Consider the following 23,202-nt stretch of genomic DNA (forward strand, 5'->3'; position numbering starts at 1 on the left):
CCTGGCATCACCTAAGCAACTGTGTTGCTCTTGTAGCTTAGTTTCTAGGGAGCAAATCCTCTCCTCCATGATCCGAAGTTGGTCTGCTAGGCTGTCCTCTGGCAGTGGAGGTGGAGGGGGTAGTGGCCAGTCAGGTGCTTCTTCTTGGCCAACTGAACTCCTATCATCTACCTCTTCCTCAGATGCAATGTACAGGTGACTCAAGGTATCAATGATCTCACTGACTGCATCCCGACGTGTGACAAATGGTCCAGCCGTGAAATCTAGTGGGGGTGAGGCTCCAACCTCCATCTCGGTTGGACAGTTGTAACACAAGACACAGTTATGAACACAAATAGCAATAACAGCTAGAATCCTGAAGGTCCCTGTTCGGGCGCCACTATGTAACAATTACCCTAAACGATATTGTTTGAATGTTTGCTACAAAAAATATGAGGGGGATACCACATGGGACTGCATGAATGCTACAGTGTTAAATGAAGACAAGGTAGCTGAAATGAGACCTTTTATCTAGTATAATGTTTACTAATTATCTTACTCATAATATTAGAACATTAATAACAAGCAAAAAAAAATGTATATATTCATATAACATAAACATACAAAAAAACGTATACAAAACCAACTAACCAATTAAACAAACCAAAAGAAAAAACCCATAAACAAATAACTCATCAAAACACAGTCCTTTTATCCTATAGGAGCGTGGGCTTAGGTTTGGGTAGATCCTTAATGGAAAAGGAGATAATTAGTCCCACCAGTTGAAATGCAGTCCAGAAAGGATAGGCAGCAGGTGGAAGATATAGACTTGAAGGAACTTGAGTACGGCAAAACCTCCAAGCAGTTTCTCAATCCCAGCCATCCGCACATTAAGAACCTCCTTAATGAGCCTGAAACTTAAAGTTTCTCACAAGGAGGTCTTCCAAGCAGAGCGTACATGTGCCTGTAGGTCAACTCTCTCCTACTCTTACTTGGCTTCCCCTATTTATACCCCTAGACATGTTAACCTCCCTCCTGCCCCCTAGAGGATAGGAGGAGGTATACCATAGTTAGTGACCAGGTTGGTTACAATGCTGCTGGAGTTTTTAAACACCTCGTTGGTACTACTGCACTGAGAATAGTACTCTAGCACTGTCCTTTGACCACTGATGAAGGCATGTTTTCTCTGACTTTACTAAGTGAACCCACAAAATAAAATGCAATAAAAACAAGCATCTATTAGTTGTTCATTTTCTTGAACCTTTTTAAAGTTAAAGGAACAGTTAAAGGTGTTTTATATGATTAAAATTCAGCAAATGCTTCCTCCTATACTTTGCTAGCTCTCCAGTGTGTCTGCGGTGGAAAATAGCCCAGTGTTTATACCCAGCTCTGGCTCTTCAAATGGGGAAACAAAAACATAATTAAGCTTCTAAAGGAGCACTGCTGACCCCTTTGCAGAGTTCAAACATCAAGAATTATTCCCCCGAATTGTATATAGCACCTTTAACTGACAAAGGTACAAAGAAAAGATTTCTACAGTTTTCACTAGACAACCTGAATTTATTTTTTAATATATAAAGCATTTTGAATATGATACCTGCAATCAACCCCAAAAAGAATTGAATTATGTTGACATCACCTGTCCTCATAATGAAACCTTGATTCTTTAATGATTTAAGGAACAATATAAACACTTGAATCCCAATATACACCTCCATATCAAATGGTACCTTCACACATATGCACCTCCAAAAGTATAACTTTAGACACCTGCTCGTCAAACACTTCAGAAATTAAGTTGATTAACAAACGTTTTTATCATTCATTACTGCAGTAGCATTTTGCTGGTGGGATTTTTTACCTTCTAGCCCATGCTTGACATTGAAAATGGTAAACAAATCTAATTCGTAACTGCTCAGTGAATTGTATTGGTCAGTGGAATTATATTGAGATTGAATTTCCTTCTATCTGATTTCAACAGTTTCCTTATTGGTGTAATGCATAAACAGTTGTTTTTTGAGAACATTTTGATAATTCTACTGAAATATACACATTAACCGATCACTGGATTGGGAACACCTACTTTGTATCTTCATTCCCATGTCTCTTTTATCAGCTCCACCGGCCATACAGGAGCACTTTGTAGTTCTGCAATTACAGACTGCAGTCCTCCTGTTTCTCTGCACACTTTCTTATCCCCATTTCACCCAATTCCTCAAAGGTCAAAACCACCAAAACAGTTATGATTCAGGTGGTGGATCATTCTCAGCGCTGCAGTGTTTGCTAGACCATCAAGGTAGGTGTGTCACACAGTGGACAGTGAGTGATCACAGTGTTTAAAAACTCCAGCATCACTGCGGTGTCTGATCCACTTGTACCAGCTCAATACACACTAACACACCACCACCCTGTCAGCATCACTGCAGTGCTGAGAATGATCCACCACCCAATCCACACCATCCACACCACCACCTGCTCCGTGGTGATCCTCGCTATAAATGGTGTATATATGCAAATACAGTAAAATATTACAAGGAATGAAATATAATTATATATTAATTCCTTATATATAACAAGGAATGAAAAAAAACTAAAGAAAATGAGGCAGACACCTCAGCATCTTGTCTCCAGGCTATGTCATATGACTCCTTAAATATTACTGTGCTAGCCCTGGGCTGTCCCTCATCTGCTCTTTCATACACTTCATTTACAACACAAACATATTTCAACCATAACTTGATGACCACCTCCATGTTTCTACACTCGTTGTCCATTCTTTCAGCTTCATTGTCCCTACAGGATAACTTTGTTGTTCTACAAATAAAAACTGAAGTGCATCTGTTGCTCTGCATATTTGTTTCCCCATTCACCCTGTTTTTTTAAAACAGTGATCCACCATGAAAATCATACCTGCTCTGTGGTGGTTCTCTGGGGCTCATGACCATTAATGAACAGGGTGCAAAGGGGCAAAACAAGGTATGCAAAGAAATAGATGGAATAGTCTGTAAATGTAGAATTACAAAGTGCTCCTCTCTGATCAGTGGAGCTGAGAGAATGGACAGTGAATGTAGAAATAAGGAGGTGGTCATAATATTATGGTCGATAGATCTACACTATACAGTTATATGCAATTTATAAAATGTTCATATTGTGATACTGCACGTTTCACTAAAATTATTAGAATTTGATCGAACTTACATGTGGTTCATATTTGGATCTGTCACATGGCACCACATGCTCACACTTATGAACATTTGTGTATAGCCAGACTGCAGGAGCAACCAGAGGAATCTTACACAGATGCAGGGAGAACACACATAGCTCCTCACAGGGAGTCACATGAAGCTGCACTTGAACCCACAACCCCGGAGACCTGGAGCTGAGTTACTATGACACTACCTGTTGCGCCCTCGTGCTGACCCTATATTGTTATCTTTTATCTCTTAATGGAATCTTAGAGGCAGTTTTGCTGTTTTAATCAAGCATCATCTAATCCTAAATGGTCAGTACAGGTTACACCCAATCCAGCAGAAACAGCCCTCATTCCACTTCGTAAAACCCACTGGGGTTAGTCTCTTTCACTGTTGATTTCCATGAGTTTTACATGTGAGTTTACATACAAGCTTTGCTCCTTTTGGACAGAATGAAAATCTGTCTGATTAAATATTATTTATTATTATTTTATCCTAGATTCTAGATAAGCATTTCCTGAAGGACAAAAATAGTGCTTGAAAAAGCTGAGAATGTCTGTAATATAATATATAATATTATAGTCATATATAATATTCTAATTTTATTATGAATAAAATATACTGTCTTCTTGTGGGTGATGTTGACTTTTAGGATGGAAATTTCAAGTCTAAATTTATATCTGTCCAATATATGTAGATCTAACAGACATTCTTACAGGGAAATGCTTAATTATTAAAGTTATTTACCTAACAGAAACCCTAAGAGTCATTCGCCGTTTGTAAATGATTGCGAAAAGCTGTGAGCAGTAACGCACATCTCAGAACAAGAAAATACATTTAAATTACATTTAAATTAAATAATGCATTAACGGTATTTTACCTTCACGAGACTTTTTGCTTTTGTTTGTTTTCAGTAATTCACCAAGAAGAAACTATTTCATGGAGCTGTTATTTTAGTGTTGTACTGCCACCTAGTGACTTGGTGTAGTCAGTAAAATTACCTTTTTAGAAATATTTTTATCAGTGTTGAGTAATTGCAAAGTTGATTATTATTAGATGCATATAAACATCTGAGAAATATGATTCTTGTAGACTACAAGATACTGGCAAATGTCAATTATCCCTGTGATTTCATCATTGGAGCGACAAAGTCAAGACAGATTTATTGTCAATTCTGCATATGTACAAGACATACAAAGGATCGAAATTACGTTACTCTCCTCTCCAAGATGCAGTAACATTTAACAAAAAATAGACTAAATTCAACTAAGTATATAAATATATGAAAGTGTACAAACAGAAGACAAGTGCAGGACATACGATACCAGCAGCTCACTGATAGACATACATGATACAATCTGATTTGGAAGTAGGTTTATGGATGTACAAGGCTAAATAAGGCAATTAAACCATTTTTTTAAATGATCATATTGTGCATTGCTATCATGAGATGCCTACTTCCATATGTTATACTTCTATGTGGATCTTCTGATCATGGTCTTGTGAGGCCCCCTGCATTCTAAACGTAATGTTACTTTTTTTTTTAAATTGTGTTTCTTCCTCATTTTCTTGAGTCATAAACTGGACATACACTGCAAAACATTCAAATTCATGGCAAAAACTGTTCCAAGAGTAAAACATATAATCCTTGAGTCGCTTGTTAAGATATTTATTCTTCACTTGCTTCATTTATTCAGTTGCGTGTACATATTCAATGACAATTTGTTAACGTAAAATTTACATCTGCGATAGACTGTCCAGAGTATTTCAGCCACCTTGAGCTTTGTCTTGAAATGTGGTCAGCCCCACAGCCAGAAAGCCAATTGTTAAAGACTTATAACAGTCATTTATTACTCTAACAGAGACTGTAATAAATACCAAGAAATACTTTGTATAGCTGACTATTAAAAAAATTACGCATACCAGCATAACCACGGCATGATTCTACATGTTCATATAATGAATTTCTTATTTAAAATGGCTATTAAATATATAGACACTTTTTCTATTAAGGAATGAGTACATTGTATCACATAAAAAACAAAAAACTAAACTAAGATCATCATCATCAGGATTAGTGTAATGATCATTAGACGGTAGCAGACAGTGTTTTGAGTAATGAACTCACTGGAGTGCGGTGCGAGTTATGTGGTGTTGTAAGCGCTAGGGGCACTGTTCACCACAGTTTAAACACTCCCTGGAGAACGATTAAGGCTTATCTGTCCTCCTTACATTTTGTTGTAATCGCTTATGAAGCAGACCTCCAAGAAACATGTTTTTTTTTAACGTTCAGTGTTAGTGCCACTGAAAAACGCGAAATGAATACGCGTTTTGATACACAGCATACAATTCGAGAAAATTTTAAGACACGCAACTGCACTAACAACTGTACTCATTTAATGTGCAATTATAATTATCTGCTTACATATAGAATTAACAGCTGAGCTTGCGTTAAGCTGAAACAAATTATAATGTAAATGAAAAGATATATACCCAAGCGTGTTAGATATTTTGGGAATATAAATCCTATAGGCAGCGTTATTATCGTTAGTCTGGTGGTGCCGGCGGGTCACTGAGTTCACATTTTCCATCTCTTCTCGGGTTACTAACTAGATAAATAAAACCGGCTGTGCTTAACCTACCAGATACTGCAATTATAAGGATGAATAGCGTTGACTAAAATAAAATGACGATTAACGTTCCGAAACTATCACTGGGTTTGAGGTAACACCGCAAGTTTGAAAAGAACATTAAGCTAAGGAAGTTAGCTAAAGCAGTGGACGTTTTTAAAACATGCTAAGCGCTAAAGGTGAGCTAACGAAGGTCGTCAGTTTAAAGGCGGCTTTACCTAAAACCAGTCTAACTCGCTGTTCTTGGTCTTAAACCACACGGAATTGTGCTCACTGATTATTTCTGTTTCACACACAGTCCTGGAGTGTGTACTGACACCGCGGCTTTTCAGCGGGGTTAATTGCCGAGTTAAATCCTGAGGCTGTGCTCTCCGCGGTCAGTGGCGTAGCGGAGGAGCCACGGCAGCTCTCCGCGGCGCGGCGTGCATTTAATCCGCAGTTTATAAGTCCTCTCTCCGAGACAGGTTTTCTCGACGACGAAAATCGTTTTTACTGAAGTGTACCTTCTTGTCAGTGTGACAAAATGGGGTCTTTGGTGTTGAGCTCCGCCATTTTGTGACAGAGCGCTCCCCGCTCAAAGAGGAGCGTGTAATGGTTGAATGTAGTAAAGCCGTCAACTAGAGATACACGCCTGGAGAGAAGAGAGGAAGAAGGGATCAGCACCAATTTACACCAAACCACAGCTCTCCAGCGCTTTGCACTCAACACACCGAGCTCAAGAAGTGCGCGGTCAGGGCCAACGTTCAAAGACCACAATACGACTCTTTAAATGACATACACTTTAAAAAGATTTTCTCTTTAAAAGCGTACTGACAACACAATTAGTCGCATCTCGCCACAGAACCACATGTACTGTACGTGTTTATCTTTGTCCTGTTTCTCCTGTTTACTCAGTTGTCACAAGTTAATTGTGACAAAATGGGGTGAAGTAAAATGTTTTGAAGATTTAAAAAAAAATTCAGCGTCAGCTTTCTTAACCTTTAGTGAATAGAACATGAACTTAATCTTTAAAAAGATTGCTGCCATATTTTGAGTTTAACAGTTCCAACGTTTATATTAATCTTCGATATCCTCAAGTATTCAGCATTGCCTTTTATGCTCCACAAGCACCCTGAACTTCATTTCCCTGTGTGAAAGGCTGCTAATTACAACCTAAACTATATTTATATTATTACATATAATTATATATAATAATAATTATTATTAATAATACAATTACATTGCAGTGTATAACTTTAAACACATTCATGCCTTTAGAAATGCCCAGGTATAGTTTTAATTCATTTAAATATGCATGCTGATATAATGAGTGTATATGTTCAGGCGGAGAATGTCCATTTGCCCTCAGTCAAGTGTTTACAGTGTGTTTACACAATGGCTCTTGAACAGCGCCATTATAACCACATGTCAGATATATTTTGTTCATTGAGTGAATGAAATGTGTCCCCCCTCCCCCCACCAACGCTCGTCACTTTGTTCTGTTTTAACGGATCTCGGAAGTTTCAGATGAGCCCTAAACAGAGAGTGAGAGAAGGAGAGAGAGAAAAAAAACAGAACGCTGTGTCTATTGTTCGGCGGCTCCGGCTCCGGGGCCGGGGTTGTAGTGAGAGTGTTGGCGGCGCGGGGGCGCTCCTGAGCGGCCAGGCCCGCGGCCTCGCTCGCCTCTTTTTGTCTGAGAACTGGAGCCCGTTTCACACTGTGTGTGTTTGAGTGAGTGTGTGTGTATGAGAGAGAGAGAGAGAGAGAGAGAGAGAGAGAGAGAGTGAGTGAGAGAGAGAGAGAGTGTGTGTGTGTGTGTATATGAGTGTGTGTGTATGTCGCCGCGTCTGTAGCACACTGTCAAAACCACTCCAAAAAACAAGAGCCAGCACGGGCTTCATATTTTAAATTCCGTGCCATGGCAACGCTGGTGAGCGGCTGAAGGCGAACGGTTATTCCGATGTTTTGGCCGAAGTTAGAGCGGGCTCGGATCGGGTTTGTTTTCTGTGTGCTGCTGCTGCTGGTGGTGTTGGTGGCTTCTCTCAACAGTTCTCATTAGCGCTCTGAGCTCTCTCGCTCCTGCTCTCGTTTCTTTAACTTTTTTAAACACTCACGCCTCGCGAATGACTGAGCGCCGCCGGAGCATGGGATCCCCGGCGGCTTAAGGAGCGAAGCAGCCCGCGTTTTGACCGCTTTGAGGAGCCCAAACCATGGCAAATTCGACGGCAAAAAACCTGCCCGAGCAGCGGAGGAAAGGACTAGCTTTCCTGGACGAGCTGCGGCAATTTCACCAAAGCAGAGGGTAAGAATACAACGAGCAGATTCCTTGTATTTGGACAAATAAAACAACTTATAACTACAAAAGTCCTTCACGCGCGCGCCGGAGATTTCAAGTCCGGCTCCCGTGCTTTAACCGTGTGTTTTTCCTCTATTTTATCTGCCCCTCTTTCTCTCTTTCTGCAGATCGCCGTTTAAAAAGATCCCCGTGGTTGGAGGAAAGGAGCTGGATCTGGGCGCTCTCTACTCTAGAGTGGTCTCTTTAGGTGGATTCGCTAAGGTGAGTTTGCGACCAAAAGTGGCCACAAAATTGAGAAGCTAGAAGTTGGCTCCTTGTTCCAATTGTCCGTTCCACCTTAAATGGTGCAGCAGTTACATTCTGGCGCCCATAGGGCGCTCCAGTGTAATTGCTGCACCATTTAAGGTGGAACGGAAAATTGGAATAAGAAGCTGAGCGAATAAGGAGCCAACTTCAGTTTCATCCATACATTTCTCTCTCCGGAGCTGTTCGCCGGTGTTGTCTGAAGCCGATGCTCGGATCCGTACAGAGAGTGCTGTTCAATTTAGCCGAATTTTGAACGATAAAATGGCCCTGTGTGGTAGAGCCTGTGTTGGAGACAGAGAGAGAGAGGGGGAGAGAGATAAAGAGAGCGGGGCTATGAATTGAAAGTCCGGCTCGGCTGCTGAGCCGCGGAGTTTGAGAGCGGCTCGGAAGCGGCGGTCAGGGCTAAACATCGATCGCCGGCACCGGGGCTCGTATCTCGGCCTCGGCTCATCCGCCGCGCTCGCCCCGAGAAAGCCAGCCCCACGCCAAAGCCCGTTTTCGGCTTCGTGGTTCAAAACTAAAGCGTAGGCCTCGCGACAGGCCTGTTTTATTCAACACTGTAAATACTACATCAGACGATCCCAAATATCCCCCGCCGTCGCGGCTCCCGTCCGTTGGGCTCTGTGTGTCCCCCACAGCCTCACTATAGTGGCGTGGGGGGAATTTCTATTTTAAAAAGTGATGTTAGCCCTACTGCTAATGGTTGTTAGCAGGGCTGCCTGATTCAAACTGTTGTTGTTGACCGGGCGGCCAGGAACATCAGCTCGCATGTGCTTGTCACTTCGAAGAAATTGCCGACTTTCTCACAAGCTATTCGAGCCCTGAGTTTTCCACAGGCTCACTGAATGTTTTCCTCTTTGCTTTTCTGCTTCTTTTGTAGGTTTCTGATAAAAACCAGTGGTCAGAACTTGGCGAAGAGTTCAATTTCCCGAGGAGTTGCTCCAATGCTGCTTTTGTTTTAAAACAGTACTACCTTCGGTAAGTCTCTGTCTGTATTTTCCTCCTCAGCCATGTGCCGCTGTAACGAACTGTCAGCGCTCCACAACTTCACACCTCGGCTGGTACTCGCTCATAAGTTTTTCGTTTTTGGCACCAGGAAAGTTTGTTTTATACTTCTAAGGCTTCTTTAGTTCAGCTCTTTGCTACTCAACACTGTAATATAGCTGAGGATGTTAGGATGTTTTGGTGGTGCCTGAACATTTTAGGGAATTGCTTATTTAGGCTGTATATCAGAACTCTTATTATAGCAACATCGTGTGTTCTGGTTTGGCCTATAGATATCTACACATTTTTCACACACTGTTTTCTGCAGAATGTTAATTTAACGCCTGAGGATACTTCAATACTCAAAGGTTTTGTAATGTTACCATCTAACCAGGGGAGTCCTTCAAGTACAAATAAAAGTCTGAATGATTGGTGAAAATCTTCCTTTACATAAATTATGCACCCATTCTTTTTTTGTTATCGTAACAAGACTGTTATTACTGTAGCAAAAAGACTCACAGGTTTACACTTATTCCACAAGTATTATGGAGAATTTGAAAGGCTGCTACATGTGGGGAACCTTTTCTGTTGTCCCTTAATTGTTTTGTTAACATCTCTAAAATTATTTGTCCTGGAAAACCGTTCATGGTCTATATAAGTGCACTGATGTGAAATGAATGTTAAGTTATTTCCATAATGTTCATGGAATAAGTCTGAGGAAAGAAAATAATGGCTATTCATCACTCGACTCCTGCTGTGTTTTCAGATGTGCAAGTGTTAGTACTGAATTTGCAGCAGATCACAGGAGCATAAATTGTTAAAGCATGGCAAGTGCCAATCCTGAGGTTGTGTCAGTGGTTACTACTGTGAGGCTTGCGGTTGTCCTTTCTGCCTTGCAGCGCTCTCCAGTTTAGTAGGTTACGAGCGAGAAGGGCTTGGCAGGGGAAGGCTGAAAGTGTGCCGGCAGAGCAGGAGTTGTGCTACACCTGCCATGCAGCGGGTTAGAATATAATTACCCTTCAGCACACAACAGGCTCTGTTCCTCTGTCTGCGATTGTGTTCCACATGATTCAGAAAAAGCTCTGTCAGAGATGGGAGTGAAAATTGCGTGCGCTGAAAAGGCAAGAAAATTGTGGGATGCACAGCCACAGAGAACATGAATCTATTCATAAATAAAGAGCTTATAGACTAAAGAAGTAGGAGATATTCCATCTTATCCTCATCTTATTAGAGCAAATTGTGACGAAAGAAAAAGAGCCAGTAACTCAAAGTGCCATCAGAGTGTTTATATGCTTAATCATGTCAAGAACTCAGGCCAGAATCAATTACAGCATTCTGTCACACTTTAGTCACACTGGGTATACACTTTCAGATTTATCTTTGTGATCAGAATACTCTGGTTCTGTGAAATTGTGAACCATTTTTACATAACAAAAATCTGGATTGTTATAAGACTGGCATGTCAAGTTACTGCTCATTTAGTGGGATAGTACGATTCAGCAGAGTTGTGGTGGAAACTCCTAGAGACTAAGAACAGGCTTAAAGCTATTAAGAGTCGGTGGGCAGGGAGTCTCAGAGGAAATCAAATGTCAGTGTCTGTGCCCTGTCATTTTTGATGTATAAAAGAAAGGAGACCTGTGGACAAACTCCAAGCTGTTATGTCTGCAATAGCGATGATGAAACAAGTGCACATACTTGGTGCAAAAAGTGCAATAATACTTCAACAGTGGTATAAAAATGTTAGACTTTATATTTTACCATTCACAGAGCAGTGACTGAACAACATGTTAAAAAGTGTAACTGCTACTATCTTATTTTGGGACTTTTGGTGGAATGCACTTAAAGCAGGATAACTGCCTTTATTTACAATGATGCACATGGCCATGACACTGCTGAATAACATGGATATAATCACAGACCTTGTAAATGCTTAGTTTATTTAAAAAAAATTGCAGGAGATTGTTTGGCAGATCTGTGGAAAAAAAGATAGATATTAAGAGTTTGCTGTTTAAAAACCTGTTTTTAAAAAAAAATATATATATATATGTTTAGCGTGAGGGTATCCCATATTAGCTTGACAGTGTAACCACCCAGATTAAGACTGGCTACTTGGGAAGACTTACATTAATTTGTAGAGTGCAAATCTAAGTTTTAATTCTATTTAGTGTTATTATGTGTGATGGCTCTACCTGCCTGAAATGAAAATTTAACCACAATTATTAGTGCAAGCTTACTTTCATCAGTAATTTGGTTATCCAAATGTGATCTACCTGTTTGAAGAGTCATATACTAAAGTGGTTCTCTTTGTGCTACATTAAGTTCATACTTAATTTGTCGGTCACACCACAAACAGTTAAAATATCATTAAATTTGGACTGTTAACTATATACATGTCACTAATTCTTGAAGCTCTGTGAAGTTACTTTTGAGAGTATGAAGTGAAAACCGGAAATCGTTAAACCTCCTTCTCCTCCTCAAACATCCACAGTGACCGCTGCAGTGTGATGTGTGGTAGCGGTAGGACTTACAGATACAATCATAATTTGACACTTTATCGTCCTGGCCATCTTTTAGGGAGAAATTGCAGCTGCTCCTGCGTTTCTCACTCTTCAGCAGATTTAGAGTTGCAGGTTAAGTTCCAGGATATTCCCTAGGTTGCGGAAAACATTTAAGGATATGACTTGGTTTACTGTTCACTGTGGGATGTGGGATGTTTTTCTGAAGTTTTGTAGCTGGATGTCATTGATATTCTTTTGCCCCTACTCATTTTGTGGGGGTACCAAGGAGGACACGTGTCTCATGGACACATGGGCCTGGAACAAATTTGTGTTTTACTGAATGCTATGCAGCTAAGTCATGGGACGAATTTATATAATATAATTAAATGCATTCATACAGGGACCTTAATCTTAAGGATTCAGATGAGAGAGACAAGGAGACATTAAGGGTGACACTTTACAATATTATCTTGTTTTGAAATATTTATTAAAAATGAAAGAATCTGCAGTCTTGTTAGGCTGATTTTTGCCTTAGCAGTTTGTAAATGGTTATATTTAATGGAGGTGAGAGATTATGACCTATGACTAGTCTTTCCTCTGATTATTTTATGTCATAAATGTTTCGGAACATGGCTGTTGGTTCCAATATACTTGAGCTCTTTGCAGCCAGGCAGTTAAAAATGAGAATTTTCAGTGTCATTGGGTCATTCACATGTTCAGGAAAGGCAAACTCGGTCAGGGTCCAGAAGGGGGCAGTATGTGTGCTGTTATTTTAGTGCCTTAGGAGAGAATGTAAGTTAATTTGTAAAGGGGCTGTGTCTGGTAATGACATTCTGATGTTCTAAGGGGCAGTTACTTTGAGCAGTGGTTAACTCGCATCAGTCATGGCCTCAATGCTCTTATAGTCTTTGTACAAGATCTGCACTACTGCTGACAGGGTGAATTTGACAGCTTAATATCGTTGTGTTTTTGAATGTTCATTTGTGAAAATCTTTCTTCAATATATGCTGCTCAGCAAACTTTGGATGTTCCACCATATTGGAGCTATGTGATTTACATGCATTGCTCTCATCAGCCTATAGATGCATGGCAGTCTTATATATCAGACTGGAGCCCTAGGGGCAGACATTTATTTGGTTAAGACTGATAGATGATATTGGTAATGAATCTTAGGGCTCTAATAAGAGATGGAGCTGTCCCGATACTAGGTATTGGTATCGAGCTGATAAATCAGCAGAAAATGCTGTGTTGGACACTGGATGGGCAAAAATGAATCCAGTCCAATTCAATAAGAAATCTAGCTGGAAATGGTGCAAACACAATGCGTGGTCTCATGTTTTTAACTGTGTATTTTGTCCTGTGAGGCAGCAGTGGTGAGTAGTTTAAAATCGATGGCCAACTTTTAGATGTTCTAAAGATCTAAGGTAAAGTCTTTTAATTACAAATGTTTCACTACACTTATTCCATACTGTTATTACTCCTCCAAATAACGTAATTATAATTTTGTGTAATTTGTTACAAATAACGAAACATTTGAAACTGTGTATTTGAATATTTCACACAACATGAGATGCATAACTATTTCTGGTGCGTATTCAATACAGGAAAGTTTTTATTTTTCAAATTCCAATTAAAACCTATTAACTATATAAATTCCAGCACTGGAAAGTTTGAAAGAAAAGTTGCTTACTTTAAAATTTAATTTCTTTAATAATTATCTTTATTTGATTCAGCCAGTATTGTATGTCTGTACTGCATCAAGACATTGTGTTTTTCTGAAGAGGCCTTTTGGACATGAATCCCACCCGATAAACTGATGTGCCGATGTGTGTGAGATCACTCATAGCACAATGTGATTTGTAAAAAGCAAAGCTAGAGTGCACTAGGTTCTAACCTTGTGAACTGCATATGATTGTGTATGAGTGTGAAGCTAGGGTAATATTTATAGTGAGATGATATTGTTGAGTGTGTGAAAGATGAATGGTATTTATAGTAGCTGTATGTTTGTGTGTGGTGGATTACCTCAGCTGCACAGATGAGGAGGTCTTCATTTAGGATAAAGACTCACTCACACACATTCCTAATGTTATTTGGGCTTGTCTATGGGGGGATCCTCTAACCCAGTGAACATGCCCTTGTTTAGGTATTTAACATGTCTCTAACAGACAGTTCTTTAATAGATTGGAAAGAAATGCAGGGTGAGCTGAAATAAACATTTTGCTTCTTTGTACCAAAGACCAAAGATTTATATCACCAACAGAGCAACAAATGCTGCAAGGCATGAAAGCTACCTAGTGATCTGGGGAACATTTTCACTGAAGTTTTGATACTAACTAGAGTTCTTAGTCACCTCGGGTTGTTTCTTTATTAGAGCTGTGACCTGAACTTGAACTCAGGCTGATGATGTAATCAACGCTAGTCGTACAGTTACTCCTCAGGAATTCCTTGAGCTTACCGCTCACTCCCTTCGTGTTCTCACTCTAGACTTCTCTGAATGAGCTCTGTGCAAAAGTTTAAACGATGTGGCTTTGCTGCACAGGATCCAGTTGCTTTAGGGTGATATCAACAAATCAGGATAAGCACAGAGTTGGGGTTGCCTATTAGGAAGGTTACTTTGCCAGTTAGACAAGCTAGACTTCTTAATTTGTAAGTCGATGTCTTTGTCCAATATTTTTGTTTATATTTATTTGTTGATGCAGATGCATAAATATTTATACAATATCTGGAATAACTTTGCAGAAAAATAAAATTTTCTCACTCTCAGAAGAAAACATTTCATATCCATTTTGGACACCCCCCCCCCTTATTACTTTTTTTTTTAAACACTCCAGTTGTCCTTTTATAGTGTGTTTAGCACACTATAAAGCGTTTCTGGCCCACAATATAGAAATAATTGGATACAACTTATTGTCTTTCAAATGTAATCATGTCTACAACTCCAGTATTTTCCTTTAAAAAAAATCAATTTGAATATGTGGTAATGACGATTTCATTGTGGTATCATTACACATGCCTAGTTCACATTCCTTGCTGCATAAAGTGCATTTGCAAATACTCAAACCCATTCAGTACTTAAGTTGGAGTCCTTGCAGCTTAAGAGGGAGAAGGAGAACATTTGTTTGCTAAAAGAAATATGCATTTCAAGTGGGGAGGCCCTGTTTTGAATGGTCTTTTAAAAGAATATCTCACTAAACAGTCTAGCGGTGCTGGCAGGTGCTGCTGAGAAGTGCACTCCAAATTAACCACACGTTTACACCATCTGCTGATCATGTGAAAGTGCTCAATGCAAATGTGTGAGCCATGCCTTCCAGTCAGAGCCTAAAGGAAGTCTGCTTCTCTTCCACTCAGATATCAATACATTACACAACCTGAATATAACTCACTATCTATCCCAGGCTTAAGCGCAATAGGATGTTGTGAACGTTGAGCATAAGGCTGCTACAGGCCTGTTACCAGTGACAGACTGCTGGCAGCATTTCTCTCGCTCGCTCGCTCTCTCTCTCTCTCTCTCTCTCTCTCTCTCTCCTACAGTTGTGCATCTGATAACAGAAACAGACATGCTGTCATAAATCATGGTGATTTTTCAACTGCATACATCAGTGACAACTGAACTGTAGAGGTATTGCAGTCAGGACTGTTGCCATATAAACTTTGCTTGTTTGTTTTTGGGTTTTTTCCTCATGAGTGAATAAAATGTTAAAATCGCCTATCGCCTATTTCTAGTAGATTTTTTACTGATGTACAAGTGTACTCATGCTTTTTCTTTTCCTTTCAGATATTTAGAAAAGTATGAAAAAGTCTATCATTTTGGAGAAGATGATGATGAGGTGCAGCCTGGAAATCCCAAACCTTTGCTTCCAATTGGTGCAATACCCTGCTCGTACAACTACCAGCAACACATTGTATCAGGTAATATAGTTTTTTGGTATATAAGTAAGGTTGGGTACCATTCGCATTTTAACCAATACCTGGAATTCAGTATCATTACCCAGCTGTGCTATTTATGGTACTTTACTCTCTCTGTAATAAAAAGAAATGTAATTTCTGTTGTAAACAGTGATGACATCGTGAGATTTACTTGGAGACACAAAATGAAATTGCCAGATCAAATTAAACACAGTGTGCAATGAGTGAAAACAAGATATAATAGCAGAATGTGTTTAAAAGAGCACATATTTTTAGGTGTCTTTCCAAACTGGATTATTCAGAGATACTTACCTGATGATGTCAAAGTTGTAAATTCCTCCCTTAAACTTGGAGTGGGATTTCAGGCTAAAGGCCACCACACACTGGACTTGCTGCATAGCGCCAGGCAGTTAATCATCAAATTGAGAGCACCAATGAAGACTGTACATTGACTGTGAATTCCTGTTTAAGTTCAAACTGACTTGAGATGAAGAGAGGTAGAGAAGATCATATTTTAATGCCGAACATTAGGGCTGCAACAACTAATCGATTAAAATCGAGTGTTAAAATAGTTTGCAACTAATTTAATAATCGATTAGTTGGGTCTAAGTTGTTATACACATAGGTACAGTTACTACACGTGACAAACTCTGGAAGAAGGGTTTGAAAAATGGCATAGGCGGTCACAGCAGAGGATAATGTTAGCACAAGCAGAGAGAAAAATGTACGACCCAATTCATCAAAAGTATGGGAACACTACATTAACGCCTTCAAGGAACAGCGTTAGGTGCAAAATGTGCACAGCTGATCTCACATGGCACAGCAGCACAACATCACTGCATGAGCATCTGAAAAGGAAGCCTGTTGGAGCTATGTACGAAAGAGATTAAGTATAGTAAGTTAATTCTACTTTTTCTTCTCACTCAATGTTACTAGAGCCTGCTAGAGTAGTTAAGCAACATTTGTTTTTCTTAGTACATTGATATTACACTCGCGTTTAGCCAACACGCCTTAGCATCCCCCGAGTTTTCTCTTCCACCTTAAATGTGTCAGCTCGACTAGCAGTTCCAAAACAAGCCGTAGTTTTAGTCAAGCTAACGTTAGCGACATTAGTTTTTCTCTCACTCAATGTCACTAGAGCCTGCTAGAGTAGTTAAACAAGATGTCTCATTTTTAGTAAATTTACATCACTCTTGTATTTAGCAAGTTTTCCGTTCCACCTTAAATGTGGTGGCAGTTACGTTCAGAGTTAAAAATAAATAAATAAATAAATCCAAACATTTTTTTACATGATATATTTAAAGCCTTTTTCAAGGTCTTTCCTGACTGGCATTGCGTGTTAGTGTTTGAGTATCACAGCCAAGTGTATATCACATTACATACACTGTGTTAAATTTTGATAAATATAAAATCAATTTAACGGTTGGGTTAATTCTTCATGTAAACGCTAATTTTTAATAATGGTAGGTTGTGTGTTCCTTACACAATTACAAAATTAGTTTTCTAAAATCTTAAATATCTTAACCATATCTGATCATTTGTGTTAGATGAATTTCCCTTTTATTCTCAGCACATGGCAGCATCACCCAATATCCATGTATGTAATTTCAATTTGCCTGCTTAAAAAAGATGTATGTTCATATCTACACTTTCTCTCTCACCTCAGATAAAAAAACAGCCCAGCATTGCTGTAGATCTGCAGTAACAGACAGGAAACCAAATTTGGCTTATCTTCCTTTTTATCTGATTAATCGAAAAAATAATCGACAGATTAATCGATTATCAAAATAATCATTAGTTGCAGCCCTAGTAGTGATGGTGAAATATATTGTGATATGTTGAGGGATCGATGCACATTGCCAGCGCTCAGGTTCTTATCTCTATTTAAAACGTGTTTTCAGCTTTTAAGTTGGTTTTGTGTTTAGCCACAAGTTTTGCTCCCGTTAGAAGTGAAGTCTTTGTATTACATCATTACACATACATACGTGTCCTTCCGATCAACATTTCTGTGTGTGAAAGTTTGTGGTCTAAAAGGAACACTATAAAGTAGGGCAGGGCATTATAACAATAATACCATATACCGCAATATCTCAATGTAAGGGCTTTTGTCATTTGCGGTGTGTCAAATTTCTGTTCCGTGTCTTTAAAAGTCAGCTAAAATATTGATGTGCATTTAAGAGAGCCACAGGGAGGGGGCGCTATGGGAGATCAATGACTGCTGATGGCACGGTCTGAAAACGAGTGGAGAAAAACACAAGCACAGTAACTCACCGCAGTTGTTGTAATTTATCGCTGTGTTTGGGTTAAGAGAGGGAGAGAGAAAGCTGTGAACAGACAAAATTCTCAGAAAATCCTTCACTCAACATTGTGCTCACGGGTGTATGGCTTTAACCTCTACATGTGTGTTTTGAGCCGCAGTTCGCTGATAAATCTGCTGTTGTGTGCTAAACCAGAAGTGCCTGTTAGCGCCAGCTGTGCTTCTGAACAGTATACACTCTAATTTCACTTATTTTCGAACGTTTTTGTTCCTTCAGCACCAGTTGCTGAGATTTGCTCTCCCAGAAACAGGTTTTTATTGTCAACATGTGTGTTGCTAAATTCACTTGATCTTTGTGCTCACAGATATAAGGCTCAGTGCAGCCGGTCAAAGCACCCACTCCCCACGGTAATACCATATACAGCGATAATATTTTGAGACAGTATGATGGTATGCAAAAGGTGGATACTGCCTATCCCTACTATGAAGTATTTTACATCTTCAAATACGGTGTGATTCTCTACTGACCTCTAGTAGGAAGTGTATAGTGTTTGTTGTTGCTACTCTGGACTCACCACTGCAGAAACTGCACTATGTAACTTTTGAAGCAGGGTAGGATAAAGGTACAACACATTTGAGACCGCTTTAGGCGTGCTATTGCCTGACTGTGTGTTAGGCTTAAAGTGAAATTTAGCACTGATTTGATTTGAAGTTAATTAGAACTGGCTTCAACAACCAACACTATATATGAGAAAAGGCTTTTTTCTCAAAAACCTGTGTGCATCATAGTTAAGAAATTTAAAATTTAAGTAGTGAAGATAGGGAGGGGTTCACCATTCTGACTGCACAGGCCAATAATGGAACAATACAGGAATTTGAGAATGTTTCTCAAATTAAAGTAGAAAACAGTCTGAATTTCTTCATCTCTGCATAATATAATTTATAGGTTACAGAAAAACTGCAGAAAAAAGGCACAAGACCCAAAATCAATGCTCGTACAAAGAAAAAGCTATATAAACAGTATTCAGAAACACTGCCACATTCTCTGGGCTCATTTAATATGGAATGAGAAGAAACTTGTCCTGTGGTCCAATGAATCAAAATGTGAAATTCTTTTTGGAAATTATGCATGTTGCATCCATCCTGAGCGAAAGAGGAGAGGGCACCCATGCAGCCTATACAAGTCCACGGTTCAAAATGCTGCATCCGTGATGGTATGGGGTGTGTTTGTGCACAATGGTGGAGGGACATGCACATCTGTGAAAGCACCGTTAAATCTGATTTTATATACACACACACACACATATATATATTACTATGTATGTATGTGTTTTAAAGCAACATGCTGCCACCCAGGCATCTCTTTCTTGGAAGGCCATGCTTGTTTTAGCAAGACAGTGCCAATTCACATTCTGCATGGATTCCAACAGCATTGTCCCAAAAAAAAATTAAAATAGTGCTAAACAGTCAGACACATTTAATACATTTGAGACTTTATGAAACATTGGACAGTCTCAACAACAATTTTTTCCAGGCATCAAATCTAAAATGGCAAATATTTCCAATATTTAAAATAGTGTTTTTGTACTATTTTCAAAAAGGAGGATTTAAATGATAAGAATATCGTTGCATTGTTTTATTTACATTTAGCACAGTGTGCCAACTTTTCTGGAAAGAAATGGGATTTATAATTTATACTAAATTATAATAAATAAAGGTGGTGGTGGTGGTGGTGGGGGGGGCGCTATATTTTAAGCAGGAGCTGTTGCTTTTAAGTTTTTCTTGAAGTCTTCATCTGGAAGTCTATTAATATCTGTTATATGAAAGAAATCAATTGCTGCATGTTCACAGATCTCTCCAAGAAATGGCTGAAAATTTTCACCTTATTCAGTAAGCACATTTGGGCTTATGTTAAACATTCTGTGTTTGAGCTTGATTAATGGGCTAAATTCCAGATTTACATAAATACTTTTAGGGTATACTAAACCATACTATACCAATTTCATATTTTTTTATAAATCCTTCAAGTCTTCAAAAAATTTTGATTGAACATTATATATCATGGGCGGCACGGTGGCGCAGCAGGTAGTGTCGCAGTCACACAGCTCCAGGGGCCTGGAGGTTGTGGGTTCGATTCCCGCTCCGGGTGACTGTCTGTGAGGAGTTGGTGTGTTCTCCCCGTGTCCGCGTGGGTTTCCTCCGGGTGCTCCGGTTTCCTCCCACAGTCCAAAAACACACATTGCAGGTGGATTGGCGACTTGAAAGTGTCCGTAGGTGTGACTGTGTGAGTGAATGTATGTGTGTCTGTGTTGCCCTGTGAAGGACTGGCGCCCCCTCCAGGGTGTATTCCCGCCTTGCGCCCGATGATTCCAGGTAGGCTCTGGACCCCCCGCGACCCTAAATTGGATAAGCGGTTACAGATAATGGATGGATGGATGGATTATATATCATAATCCTTTTTTCCACATGGGCTTTTGTCTCATGTGAACATGCTGTTTGTTCGGGTAAAGTTAACTGAGATACAGGTATTTGCCAGATGTGTAAGCCTTAATAGCAGACTCAAACATTCCAAGAATGTAGTTCAGTAAGAGAACAAATGGTTAAAGATAACTAAGCCTGTCTGGTCTCATGGATGAACCAGCAGCTGTTTTTGTGCTGTTGCACATGTAAAACTTACTTTTAGATACAAGGTTTTGAGATTCCTCTGAATTCACCACTAGTGTTTAGTACTGTTTAGTATCTTATGAAACAATGATTGTTGCTTAAAACAAACAAAAAAAACCCCACACATTTGTGTCTGAACTTTGCCAGAATCCACTTTATTTGCCAAGAATGTTCACATACGCAAGGAATTTGTTGCCGGTTGCTTTTGGCTCTCCAAACACGCATGAATATGTATGAAAGCGTATAGTTGAGATGTAGTTTAAAGTACAACACACAAGGTGCATAGTGTCATGTATTAACCAGCAGCAGGTGAACAACCACAAACAGCAGCAGCAGGAGGAATGACCATATGTAAATTTATAGCAGATGTACCTTGTCAATACATTGTCATGTGTGAGACAGATCTAATCCAGCTCAGGACACGGGGTGGGCCTGTACCTTTCTTTCATGCAAATAAAGTTCTTCAAATTTAGTTAAAAAATTATTTTTTTTAAAGAAAATGCTGCTATCAGTATACTGTACTAGAAAACTCACCTAATCCTCTATACATATACAGGCATCATAAAACACAGATTTCTGGGTTACTGTTTTAAAAAAAAAAAAAAAAACACACACACTGAAGATAACAGAAGCTACCATGTTATCTGCTGGGTATCTTATTTGCTAGCTGCTTAAGACTGTTTTGAAGCAATTGAATGATATATATGTATACAATCATTGTATTATTAGTAAACAGTGGTTGAAAGTGTTGGCACCCCTGAAATATTTCCAGAAAATGAAGCATTTCTTATTATTATTGCAATTACATATGTTTATTTCCTTTGTGTGTATTGGATCAGCACACAAAAAAATATTGACATCCTCAACATAATATTTGGTTGCACACCCTTTGGAAAAAATAACAGAAATAAATTGCTTCCTATAGCCATCAACAAGCTTCTTACACCCCTCAACTGGAATTTTGGAACACTCTTTTGCAAACTGCTCCAGGTCTCTCATATTTGAAGGGTGCCTTCTCCCAACAGCAATTTTAAGATCTCTCCACAGGTGTTCAATTGGATTTAGATCCGGACTCATTGCTGGCCACGTCAGAACTCTCCAGCACTTTGTTTCCATCCATTTCTGGGTGTTTGTTGAAGTATGTTTGTGGTCTTTGTCCTGCTGGAAGACCCATGACCTAGGACGCAAACCCAGCTGACACTGGGCCCTACATTGTGTCCCTTTTTCCCTAGAAGGATTTTGATTTACTCGCATACATTTTGGCAAACCGCAGTCTAGTGTTTTTTATGTCTCTGTGTCAGCAATGGGATCCACCTGGGTCTCCTCCCAGCATTTCAATTTCATTCAAATGTTGACCGATAGTTCGCGCTGACACTGATGCACCCTGAGCCTGTAGAGGACAGCTTGAATTTCTTTGGAACTTGATTGGGGCTGCTTATCCACTATCCAGACTATCCTGTATTGCAAGCTTTCATCAATTTTTCTCTTCTGCCCTATTAGCTACAGTGCCATGTAATGCTGGGCATTATGAGCACATATCAATATCACAATTAATTGTACATTTTACCATTTTTCAACATGTTGTACAATTGTACACTTTACATTTGACTTCTTTTTATGGGGTGTCGTCTTTATTAAAGTCAAAGTAAAATACTTCCAAACCATAGATGCTGTGTTATTCTTTGGTACGAGCTGCTCGAGTCGCTTGGTTGGCCTTGGCATTTAGGTTGCTTCCATGTTGCAGACGGGCAGAGTCATGTGACTACAGCTTGGTAGCGTGGTTTTAAAGTAATAGTACATTAACACACAGTGTGGACTTGATTATTATGTGCACCATTATGCGGAACATCAGGATCTCTGGAGATGGACTTCTAACCCTGAGATTTGTTTCCCCCACAATTTTGGTTTGCAAGTCCTCATCTTACTAAAGTCAGGATTCTCGCAGCATGATAAAAATGGCCATGTACTTTCTCTCTTAAATTATTAATTTGATGGACCTAATGTTGTTAAAATGACGTGGCAATAATTGATATTAATGTTGTGGTAAAGTTTGATGACTTGTATTTCTTCACTTGATTTTATTTATTTATTGGATTGACAGACTATCTCCGCCAAAGCTATGGGCTGTCGACGGATTTTGTCCCTCCATGCGACTACAACAAATTGGTGCTGTCCCTGCTGTCGGGGCTTCCTAATGAGGTGGACTTCGCCATCAATGTGTGTACGCTGCTCTCCAATGAGAGCAAGCACACCATGCAGCTGGAGAAGGAGCCTACACTCATCACACTGCTGCTGGCACATTCAGGAGTCTTTGATGACTGTATGTATAAATCTAAGTGCATTTACTGTTTTGTTTTGTTTTTTTTACTGTCATAATAATGTTACAATAAAATGTGGCATTCCTTTCTATTTTTAGATGCTTGTTGTATGTAAAGTAATTCAAATACAGTGTATTTTACCATCTTTAATTATAAAAACTTCTGAAAATTGAGAAACTTGGCTTTTGTCTGTG

The 23,202-nt window shown here is 39.3% G+C and overlaps 1 protein-coding gene across 2 annotated transcripts in view; it reads left to right on the top strand.

Moving 5' to 3' along the window:
- Positions 1-7,343: 7,343 nt before the first annotated feature.
- arid2 (AT-rich interactive domain 2) overlaps positions 7,344-23,202 on the top strand; it is a 31,461-nt gene continuing 15,602 nt past the window's right edge. For both annotated transcript variants that reach the window (XM_066668213.1, XM_066668214.1), the window contains exons 1-5: positions 7,344-8,081; positions 8,243-8,336; positions 9,262-9,359; positions 15,639-15,772; positions 22,792-23,010. In XM_066668213.1, coding sequence (XP_066524310.1) covers positions 7,990-8,081; positions 8,243-8,336; positions 9,262-9,359; positions 15,639-15,772; positions 22,792-23,010 — 637 coding nt within the window. In that variant the 5' untranslated portion in view covers positions 7,344-7,989. The remainder of the gene's footprint in view (positions 8,082-8,242; positions 8,337-9,261; positions 9,360-15,638; positions 15,773-22,791; positions 23,011-23,202) is intronic.

The sequence above is a fragment of the Hoplias malabaricus genome, chromosome 4 (assembly GCF_029633855.1).
Source record: "Hoplias malabaricus isolate fHopMal1 chromosome 4, fHopMal1.hap1, whole genome shotgun sequence".
Classification (NCBI taxonomy): domain Eukaryota; kingdom Metazoa; phylum Chordata; class Actinopteri; order Characiformes; family Erythrinidae; genus Hoplias; species Hoplias malabaricus.